Below are 11,995 nucleotides of genomic sequence, written 5' to 3' on the forward strand. Positions count from 1 at the left end.
GTGTACAGCACTGTGGTGGATGCAGCACATGAATCCTGGATTGTGCGCACTACATCGTGAGAGAGACCCATCCTCTCTAAAATGGATCCGCTCAGCGGCCAGACCCACAGGTGCTGGCCTATTTCTGGTTAACTCCTGATCGCTCCTCCCGCCTGGAGGAGAGCATCCTCCCTCCATGGCAGTTTCCACGGGCGCCCCGATAACAGGTGTTGTAGAACTGGGAACCATCGTGCGTTCACGCGCTCGGGAGCCACCAGAAGAGCTGTTAATCCCTCCTCCTGAACTCGGTTCAGAAACCGTAATATCAGAGGAGGTGGGGGGGAACGCGTAAAGAAGCATTTTGGGCCATGGGCTGTGAGCAAACGCGTCCACCCCCAGTGGTGGTTCGTCTCGCGGGCTCAGTGAAAACCATAGTTGACACTGAGCGTTTTCTCGTGTCGCAAACAGGTCCACAGCTGCTTTGCCAAATTTCTGCCACGTCTGGGCCATCAGATCGAGGTGGAGGGTCCAGTCCTCGTGATGAGGACTGCCCCTGGACATCACATCTGTCCCCTGTTCAGAACACTGGGGATGTACACTGCTCTGATGGAGAGCAGATTTTGGTGTGCCCAATACAGTAGTTTTCTCGCAATGTGTAACATCTGGGCTGAGCGCACACCCCCTGCCGGTTTATGTAAGCAACAGTAACCTTGTTGTCTGTGTGAATCAAAATGTGTTGATTCTGTAGCACAGGAGCAAAGTGTTGAATCACATTCAGAACTGTGCGACATTCCAGAACGTTTATATGAATTGTTGTGAGAAGGCCACAGCGCACCTACGGCTCGAGATAGGCATGTCACCCCCCAACCTGACAACGACGCATCTGTGAAGACTGACACATGTGACGTAGGTCTGCTGACGGGGACTCCCTCCGACAGAACCAGGGAGTTTTCCTAGTGTCGGAGATCTGTTCTCATGGAGGGAGGAACAGTGATCATCCGTCTCTTTTGCTTTACCGGATCCACGCACAGACGAGCAAAACCATCTCTGGAGGTGTTGCATGGGTAGTAAGCCCAGCGGGCCACTGTGTGAGCTGACGACATCGTTCCTAACAGCTTCATGATGGAAATAGCTGTTACTACTTTGCCCGGTCATACGTGGTGGAGCTGGACTCAGAGTGTCGATTCTCGTCTGTGACAAACGAGCCCTCATGGTGGTCGAGTTTAGCTCCACTCCCAGATAAACGATTGTCTGGGCCGGGAGAATCGAGCTTTTTTCCAATTTATGGCGAAGCCCAGAATTAGCAGGTGTGACGTCAACACCTAAGCCTGTGCCGCTGCTTCCCGTTGTCAACATGTGAAATGGTCTGCCCACGATCGCCTTGTTGAAAATTGACAGGTCCAAAATCGGTCTCGTTCCTCCGGTCCGTTTTGGAACCAGGAAGTAACGTGAATAAAAAACTGTGTTTTCCTCTCCGTCGGGAACCCTGGAAAATTACCTCTTTAACCAAAAGTTCCTGGACTTCTGCATTTAGGGATGAGACCTGGTCTGGTGATGACAGGACTGTATCTAAAACTCCTCCGAACGGAGTGGGTCGAGCTGCGGATTGCAGTGTGTAACCCCTGCTTATCAGCTTGGCCATCCATCTGTCTGGCGAGCATGTTCGCAGCCACTCCGCGCGACGTTCGTGGAGTGGGCGTGCGTTTAGGTGGTGCGTCATGCTTCTTACGGTTGTCAGTCAGTCTACCGCCCCAACCGTCGTCATGCATCGCGGAAGTGTGTTCCGCGAGACCCAAGGCGAGGCTTCCTCGAAAGGGCTCTGAGCGTGCCTCTGTGCCACACTCAGGCTGCGGGTTCACATTCATGTTGATGTGGACCGGTGTGTGTTGAGGAGAGGCATGCTGATGCGAACCGGTGAGCGCTGGGAAGCAGTGTGCGCACCTTCATCAACGCCGCGCCGTTTGAGTGAAAACTGCAGGCGCCGTGGGAGCGCGCGTTTGACGCCGCTGTGGTGAGACGCGTGCCGCTCCTGCTGAGAGCGAGGTTCTCACTGGACTCGTTCTGTGGTTTCACCTTAATGCTGATGCGAGCCGGCTAGCGCTGGGGAGCGGTGTGCGCGCCTTCATCAACGCAGCGCCGTTTGAGTGAAGGCTGTTGGCGTCGCCGAAGCACTCGTTTGACACCGTTGCGGTGAGACACGTGCCGCTCCTGCTGAGAGCGAGATTTCTCACTGGGCTCGTTCTGCAGTCTCACATTTATGCTGATACGAGCCAGCGAGTGCTGGGGAGCGGTGTGCGCGCCTTCATCAACGAAGCGCCGTTTGAGTGAGGCTGCTGGCGTCGCGGGAGCGCGCGTTTGACACTGTTGAAGTGAGAAGCGTGAAACTCAGGCTGAAAACGAGTTAATCCACTGGACTCGTTCTGCGGACCACATTCGCTCTCGACTGTTGCGTCATGCAAGCGTCTCGTGTTTATTTGGAGCAGTGGTGATTCTGAAAAACCTTTTTTAAAAGCCACCGGCTCGTTTTGTGTGGAGGATATGTGAAGGAGCCGCTGTGAGGTCATCCGAGCTGACAGGACTGGCTAAATCAGACACTTAAATTTTTAAATGATGTTTTATTTCAAAACTCGTGTCGTCTTTACACGCATCCTCCGCAAATCATCATTTGAATCTTCTCCCCCCCGTGAGCTCTGCGGTTTGTTGTCCCAGGGTGCCGCCTGTTGGCGATCTCAGGGAAACGCTGAACCTCCGGTTGCCGGGATGAGAAAGGCTGATGTCTGACGGGTGGGGCTGGCGGCGTAGTGGAGCGGGAAGATGCTGCTGCAGCCATGGTGTCTTGAAAATGGTCCCGAGCAGCATGTCCGTCGCTGATGGGGCCCTCCAACAAAAAAAACTTCTGCAGCTCCTCCGAAAGGGAAGTGGAGTGACGAGCCAGGTGGACCTCTGGAAAACCATGTCCTCTAGAAAACCTCATCCTCCGGGCTGCGATGCGAGACCGGCAGACAACAAAAGAGGCGCATAGGTTGAGGATGACGTCAGCTGCCTTGCAGAGGGAGCGCTACGTCTACTCCAACCTCTTGAATGTTGTACGCCAGCAGTGTAACGTATTGTTCACTGCGGCCACCTGGAACACACACTGGTGAGCTCGGTTGGAGAGCGACGTCACTGTCTGGTCATGCTTACCCGGAGGCGCAGGACGCTGGTCCAACCTGGACATCTTTGCTCCGAAAGCCTCTGCCAGGCTCGGCTCTTTGGGGGCACCGAGGGAATTTCCGCTTGGTGAAACCCTCCACTCTGGTGATAGGTGCGAATGTGGGAACCGGCACCCTCATTCTACCAGGACCGGCTACGGCCTCGTTCCAGTTGGACGTCACTGCTGGGAAACGAGGCCAGATGGGATCAGGGCGGCGAGCCGGGGTGGAGCCCAGAAACCTTCCCGCTAGATCATCCGATCTGGGCGGGGAAAGAAGAGGGACGGAAAAAGTCCCTTCGGCTGGGTGCAGTGTGGTCGCCAATGCAAAAAAGGTCCGGGGAGGGGTGAGCATTCGCTCAGCCCCCCTCGTTCTGACACTACGCTCTCCAGGAGGGAGTGAGCAGCGGGGGGCTGCTGCTGACGTCGCCTGTCCCAGAGGAAGCATCCGATTTGCTCCGAGAGTCGGCGATAAAAGGAAAATTACAAGATGGCGTCGTCCAGCGTGTAGTGACCCGCCACTGAGAAATACTCCTCGGTACTTACCTTGAAACAAGACTGCTCGTCTGCTTCTCCTCGAGGAGGAGAACTCACCGGGACGGCTGGAGGTTGACGTGGCGGGGCCACAGGCAGTCTTAACAAAGGTTGGTCAAGCTAGACAACTTCCCTTCTTCGTTCTTCTGACAGTGCTATTAGCTTGCTGAAGAAAAATGGGAGCCGATTACCCGCTCTTAACGTAATTAATACGAACCGGGTGGGGCCCACACAGCAAACTAAACTTTTCAGTGCGATGCTTCACATGACGGGATAAACCCACTAGCGACAGCTCTTAAAGGGCGAAGCCTATACGAAATAGAACTCAAATTTTAGCTGTATGACAGTAAAACTGACCAAATGCAAGCCATATTTGTGGTGATTAATGTTGCTTAGCTGTATTAACAATTCTGAATTTGGTTTACTCCAAAAGTTAAATCAGTAATAAATATACATCATAAAGTTTTATTAAAGTGTTTAAATGTTCGTGAAATATTTTGCTAATAGACAAACAGAATGGACTCAAAATACCTAATTGAAGAGTTTAAACATAGCTTTAACAACCTGTTGACACACAATTTGTGTTAGCAGTCAGTCTCAGTTACTACCACACAGCTTTTTTAATCAATATATGTCAAACCGTCTAAGTGATAGCCAGGCTTGTGTTTTTAAGGTCACTTTGTTGTAATAGTCATATTGAGCTGACTCCAAAACTTAATCATCTGTAGATGTATATTCAATGATTACACTCTGCAAGTTTAATTAAAAACTGTCAAGTACTTCATGAGATATATTGCTAACAGAGAAGCAGATGAACACACACACACACACGCATATACAGGCAAAAACATTGACAATAACATTAAAAATATTGATAGCAGTCTTTCACCATAATGAGCAAATGATGAAATTAACGTCCTTTTGAGTGTATTAAGCCAGATTTGCAGCAAAAGCAGGATGACATGAAAAAATAAAATCCAACATGCACATGGACTGTCTCATATCAAGTATCCAGCTTATCAAACCCAAAGACTATAGGTTTTTTTAAAAGACAAGCAAATACAGACAAGCTAATGAGGGAAAGGGTAACTGAGTACACAAAACACAAAGGCATGTAAGTGAAAACCTGAATCAGAAACAAACCAACAAACCTGAAATTATGCACCAAGAAACCTACATGAGCAACCACAATCATGATTGTTTAATAATCTAAACAAAACTAATTCTTAAAGATGCATCAATTTATGATGGCTAATGTAAAAGGTTTGTTTTGAAGAGAACAGCTGATCATTAAAAATTGCCTGTATTTACCTAATTTTCCAGATATTTTGATGCCACATTGTTGTTTTCTCTTTGCGTGCTGGATGATGGTGGCCCTGTCCGATGCTTTATGATACCTTCTTAGAAACAGTAAGTTGTGAAAGTCAAAAATAGGAAAATCAATGGAACTTTCTCTTTTTCTGTACTTTAATTACCCCAAACAAACCGCCCATCAGTCACATGACCTCAGAAGACTTATATAAAGCCCTGAACTACTGAATGTGTCTTCAGTAGGAAGAAACGTTACGCTCCAGATGTCTCGTCTTCAAACAACAGGACTTGGAAATGATTCACATTTCAAGGACACTGAAGTTCTCCAACTGTGGAAACTTGAACTTAATATCCCACGTGTCCTCTGACCAAGACCTGAGCCCCATGGTAACAGGAAGAAGACAAAGGTCTCGCTCCTATGACAGCCTAGAGGATAGTAGAGGCTATGGTATGCCAGTACAGACAGTAGAAACCATTCTAAGACCTCGCTCAAGGTAAGATTTTCTTTTCAAGGCTGTTTCATTGGCCAACAAAGATTATGGCAATGCTTAGCCAACATGACAAATAACTAATATCAATGCTGGTTGCATATTCTACACGGGATCTTATCTTTTTCAGGTCATTTTACAGTTATGAGTCATCATCTGATATTGACGTGGGGAACTTTTCGAGGTTCAGTCCTCTAAGACAGAGAGCAAGCTCCCAACTGAAACATCAAATGTCCAAAAAGGAGAATAATGCTGGGGATCAATCCAGTGCTAAAATTTCCCCTAAGAAGTCCAAACCAAACAAGCTCAGTGGTATTGCAACAGCATATTACAAAGGAATTTTAATTCTACAATCAAAACAAACGGAGGTGCACACTAAAGGTGGCTATGTGTGTATCTTTCTTAGGCAGTAAAGGCAATGCCAGGTCAGTGTCTATGATGACCATCTCTGAGTTGGACAACTGGGAGATCTGCTCCAGCTCGGGGATGAAGTACGGACAGTTTGTGGACTGGGAGAAGATCGATCCTGAAGCTGCAAGTAAATATGAGCAGATCCTAAAGAGCGAGCACCAGCAGCTTAAAACCATGGGTCGAGACGGATTCTGGGCCATGCCGCACACTCTGAGGGCCAAGGCGTATTATCACATCATCCACAACATCAACTCTAGGTTAAGACCCTTACAAAAGTTTTCATTTGAACCAACTTAGCCAGACTTTCTGACTGTGGATGTTCATCTGTTGCAGGACCATCTCACCAGACAGAGATGTGTTTTATGATTTGGCCAAGAAACTTTTTGGAGAACAGAAACTTAGCACCCACCCAGTCCCAGAGTACATGGAGGATGGAGAAATACCAAGGTACTTGCAGGATGACTGTTTTACCGAAATTAAAAACAGTTTAGTCATGTCCTGATGCATGCTCAATAATCCAGGTAGAAAAATCTAAAAAAGTTAAATCTGGTCCTCTGGACATTCAAAAAAACAAAACAAAGCAAATATTCTCTGGCCTGGTTTGTTATTGGATATATTTTTCATGCAGCAGAAATCCTTTGAAGTCTAACTTTGCTCCTAGAGTTATAGTCTTTAGATTTTCCTGATATGAGTGTTTTCACCATAGAAGATGACCACTCTGGAATTTAAAATGTATGTTTTATGTTGCAATAAAAGTGTATAATATGTAATATACCATTTTAATGCAGCCATTTTTACAAAATGAAACAATAATGGAGGGACTTGGGTCGGTAGATACAGGAAGTATTTCAATTAGCATTACCAAGCTAATGGTGTTAACTTAAAAGCATATTTTGAAAAAATTAATGGTGTCAGCTTAAAAGCATAGTTTGGAATTTTTAAGTGTGTTCTGTGTAGTTGTCATCAGTAATATTATCATATATGCAGTAGAAATATTTCAGAGTGTCATCAGTTTATTTCAGGAAAATGTTTTCTTATGGAATACAAGCTAACAGCTAGTAAAAGAAATATGTTGTTTTAAAACAACTTCAGACTCAAATGTGTCAAAGTGGTTTTTGCAAACTGTTTAATAAACTTTTACACCACTCCCACTTTTATATTAGGTGGTTAAAACCCTTTATCGCCATTTGTATCATATTTGCTACATAAATTTCCGTGACGTATTTCTTTTCAACATGATCAAAATTCACCCTAACAACCTATTGTATATAATTTGAGACATGTACACTGCCCTCTGCTGGAGTATCATTGCACTGCAGACAGTGAAACGGCTTTTTTTCTTTTTTTCAAAATGTCTTCTCCGATGAGTGTCGTCACACGTTTTTTTCTGGAAATTCTTTGCCAGTTTTAGAGAAGTTACGGTAAGAATAACATATAAATTGTTATTCACTTTTTTAAATTAATGCTTTATGTTTTGAAACAGTGCACAATTACCTAAAAATGTATTCATTTTATTGCAGTTAAATCGTGTTAAAATGTGTGTATCATATTTGGTACTGCAGGTATATAAGGTGCTTCATCACTGAACAGTCATGTAACTTTTTTGTAAAGTAATCTATGTCATGCCTGCCACAATACAGCCACAAACTATTTTGTTTATATATTATCATTAAATGCAATTTCAAAAATAAATTTTTTTGGTTATTTCACTATAACAAATATTCTACAATAGTCTTAGTTATTTTCATCTTTATGGTGTATTGACCAGTTTTTTGTGTACTTTAGATGTCAAACTGGTTAGAGGAAGAGGAGAGAAAAAGAAAGTACATTGAAAATGTCATCAACATGGTAGTAGATGGGAATTCAAGTGACTTAGAGCAGCTAGGAGAAGATGATGAGGATGATGATGAGGACTGGACTCCCCAGGCTGTGCAAGATGAAGGAAGTTCAGATAGCAGTGACGAGGAAGAACATCAGGATCAAAGTGTAGCCCAGACAAGCATGGAAGCTGAGGTCCCAACAACAACACTGGACACAGTCAGAAATGAATCAGGAAAGGCCAATACAAAAAGGAAAGAATACAAATGGAGAAAAATAAAATATCAAGCTCCATCTGTCGATTTCATTGTCAGTCTTGAGGAAGGCACAGATAACAGGTGTGACATGACACCATACATGTACTTCAAGCAATTTGTCACAGACGAAATGCTCCAGGAGATTGCAGAACAAACAAACATGTATAGTGTTCTAAAAGAGGGCAAGTCAATAAACACAACTGCAAAAGAGCTGGAGCAGGTTCTAAGCATGTATTTGCATATGGGGCTCGTACAGATGTCCTGTGTGAGAGCCTGTTGGGAGATGGAAACAAAGCTTCCTGCAGTTTGTGATGTGATGTCTAGAGATCGGTTTCTGAAATTGCTGACCCTAATTCACTTTCAGGGCAATTTCAGTGCATCTGATGATGCAAAAAAAGACAAACTGTGGAAGCTCAGACCGTGGTTGCAAAAACTACAAGAACAGTTTCTCTGCATTCTGCCTGAAGAATGCCATGCTGTTGATGAAATTATGGTACCGTTCAAGGGAAAGTCTCATCTACGCGTCTACATGCCTGCAAAACCTCACAAATGGGGTTTCAAGTTGCGGGGACGTGCTGGACAAAGTGGCTTTCTTTATGACTTTGATATTTGCCAAGGTGTAGAAAATCCAACCAGGGAAAAGTCTGATGTTGGTGTTACAGGAGAAGTTGTGCTGAAAATGACATCTACACTTCCAGCAGGAAGGAATCACAAGGTCTTTGCCGATAACTACTTTACATCAGTTCCCCTGGTCCAACACCTAATAGAGAGAGGAATCCATTACGTTGGCACAATCCGCATGAACAGGATGAAAGATTGCATCATGAGGGATGAAAAAGAATTAAAGAAGAGTGGAAGAGGGTCAATGGACTTCAGAGTGAACCAGGACAACAACATAATTGTGAGATGGTATGACAACAAAGCAGTGAACCTGATTTCCTCATTTGTTGGCATTGAACCAGTGGGAAATGTGAAACGTTGGGATCGCAAATCCAAAACTCATATAATGGTTCCCAGACCAGCCATTGTTGAAACATATAACAAGTTCATTGGAGGTGTTGATCTCCTTGATTTGCTTTCTGCACTTTACAAGTTCAGCTTCAGATCCTGAAGATAGTACATGTACATCTGGTGGCATACTGTTACAGTAGCCATCATCAATGCTTGGAACCTCTACAGAAGAGATCAGCTGAAGCTACAACCCCAAAAAAACCCATGGCTCTGCGAAGGTTTCAGGCTTCGTTTGGCACTTCTCTCACAAGTGCAGGAAAGGTCAAAATCAAGTGTGATAGACCACTTTCCTCTCCAGAAGCAACTCCAACACCACCCCGTAAAAGACCAAGCTGCAGCGTGCCTCTTGATGTGAGAAACAATGGCATTGATCATTTTCCAACATGGGAAACCCGACAAAGATGCAAGCATTGCACTGGCAATCACTTTTCACATGTCTACTGTAAAAAGTGTAAGGTATATCTTTGCCTGAACAAGGACAGAAACTGTTTTGGTGCCTACCACGCTGTGAAATAAATGGCTATAAAAAGTTGTATGTGAAAAAAACCTAACAGAAACATTGCCTAAGTGTTCAATACTTTCTAAATGTTGTGGGCAAAAATTGTTTTTGTATTTACAACTCACATTGTTGTGAGCAAAAATTCTAGGAAAAACCTGCCGTATCAAATGTGATACAAAAATTATATCATAAATAAAATGATATAGCAATTTTTTTTTTTTGGACCATGTTTCAAAGCTTAATAAATATCTAAATTCTAAAAAATTTGAATTTTCTGACTATTTTTTGATGGGTCAGGCTTTAATTAAGCATGTATATTGCTGGGCTGTGACTGTTGGTAATTGTGAACAGCACTCATGGGGAGTTTCCAAAATGGCTGGAAACGTTTGTTGGGGGATCTCAATTTTCTTGCATGAACCACTGGGCCTCACCCTCATGTCACTAGATTTTTGAACATGCTTGAAAAATCTTCAAAACAAAGAATCAAAAAGATCACAGATGTGTGTTGTAGGGATCTAGAACCATTATCCGTTTTGTTGAACAAATCAGAAAGTGAGAGAAATATGAGATATCTGGGAGAAGTTGGCACCCTATGAAACCAAACTGTGACTGATTTGAAACAATAAAAATAAAGCATTGTGAGCAAACTTCAAATTGAGGCATGGCTGAAATGTAATTTCAGACACTTCGTGACTAAATTACAAAGCTAAAAATTAAACACCATACTCGAAAACATTGTAAATGTACACAAACATGACATTCTAAGTTAAAATTTATCATTTTTCCTCACAGTTTTGTCTTTAAATAGTACCCAACAATTGCAACCCTGTGAGATACTGACTTTAAAGAAGTAAGTCTGTGGTTATTTATGCTGATAACAGAATCTGTCTGTGGTCCGTTTACCAGCAACGGTTCATGTGCAACGTGTTGTTTGACACAACATGTTTAGTGTTACAGGGCAAACTAGGTGTTCAAAAAAAAACTATGTCAACATAAAATCATTAAAATGCCATTTGTATAAACTACTATGAAATTTTTAGGATTTAGTCAACACAAAAATTCAAACTGTCCATGTAAATGTCAAAGCCGTGACATAATGAACAAAGGGTTATTTGGTCATGTTGTAAAGTGTAAAGGAGGATTATAACCTCATATTACTTACAATGTAGTTATACCAGAAATAAAAAATATACAAATATTTTCAATGGCTTTAAACATAGGTGAAATATCTACTCAGCAGTTATTGAACGTTCTGTCTCATTTTTCTCTGTGCTCTCTCTGTCACTGACTAAGGATTTAAAGGTGTGACTCGCCTGGCCAGACTGCCAGAGCCATAGTACGGTCCAGCCCTGCTTTTGCAAATACGGGGCAAAGTTGCATAAATTATTAGATAATTTGAATTAGACCAATGTCAATTTTTTTAAAGCTAGTATTTGGTTTGTAGAAATAATGCATATTTTCTTTCAGGATTTTTTGTTATTTTCCTTCCTGGCTCTGATCGAGGTGGCTGCTTCTGTCTTTCCTCCCCCATTTTTCCTTCCTCCTGCTCTGATCTCTGTGTATCTGAAGTGCCTGGTTCACATCTCCCAAATGTAAATTAAGATTATGGATCTGGTATCCTGGACGTTCAACTCTATTGATAAGATTTTTTCATCTAAACGACAAGGTCCTGGAGAACCGGTGTGTCCAGTTGAGATGCACGCTGTGGGGTACGGCATGGATCCGTGGGCAGTGTGGCAGCTAATGTTCCTCTCAGTCCTGTCTCAGGAGGATGTTGAAGACGTTTACATATTTGGAATTATGATAGCAGGGACTCTGCTTTTTGGCATCGGCGGGGCTCTGTTTTATCGACTTCTCAAGAAGACATTGGCAGCAGTTTCGGCCATGGCAAAGCTTCCAAGTCAGTGTGAAGGTTTTGTCTGTGCTGTAGGAACTCTAAATCATCTGCTTTATGAGCTAAACCGTAAGGTGGAGACGATTTATGAGAATCGCAGGCAACCTGCGGCTTCTGGGGCTCGTCAGCGTGGTGGGTTCGACCTTGAGGGCGACTCATAGCATGGATCAGTGGAATGGAATCCCACAATTAGGCTATTTCGAAACCAAAACGTCCAGATGGATTCAAGACTAAAGAAAAAAGTAATCTGTCTGCCTGAAGAAAAACAACAATCAAGCTTATCTGAATCTGACTCCTGACGGCCTTGGAATGGGCCGACTATCAAATTTCTCCTGGGTCACGAGTAACCAAGGACAAAAGCTTCATCTATTGCACACACACCCTCCCCACCGGAGAACTTTTTGTGCAAGCTTATCAGAACTGCTGGCTGAAACAACATCTTCAGAAATTGTGGCTGATCTGAAAAGCACTCATAGACTAATCTCAACACCTCGACGTCAAATGCATATGTAATCATGTTTTAATTGTGCTTGTTGGTAGAGTTCTATGTCATATAGGCTTCGCCCTTTAAGGCTGTCGCTGATGGGTTTATCCCGTTATGCA

The 11,995-nt window shown here is 43.7% G+C and overlaps 1 protein-coding gene across 1 annotated transcript in view; it reads left to right on the plus strand.

Annotated features, from left to right (window-relative positions):
• The first annotated feature begins 5,308 nt into the window (after positions 1-5,308).
• The window catches only part of LOC119423178 (TBC1 domain family member 24), a 31,786-nt gene continuing 25,099 nt past the window's right edge, over positions 5,309-11,995 (plus strand). Inside the window, exons 1-4 of the mRNA XM_037690588.1 lie at positions 5,309-5,508; positions 5,633-5,814; positions 5,909-6,170; positions 6,247-6,360. Coding sequence (XP_037546516.1) covers positions 5,309-5,508; positions 5,633-5,814; positions 5,909-6,170; positions 6,247-6,360 — 758 coding nt within the window. The remainder of the gene's footprint in view (positions 5,509-5,632; positions 5,815-5,908; positions 6,171-6,246; positions 6,361-11,995) is intronic.

The sequence above is a fragment of the Nematolebias whitei genome, chromosome 16 (assembly GCF_014905685.2).
Source record: "Nematolebias whitei isolate Nwh7 chromosome 16, NemWhi1, whole genome shotgun sequence".
Lineage (NCBI taxonomy): Eukaryota > Metazoa > Chordata > Actinopteri > Cyprinodontiformes > Rivulidae > Nematolebias > Nematolebias whitei.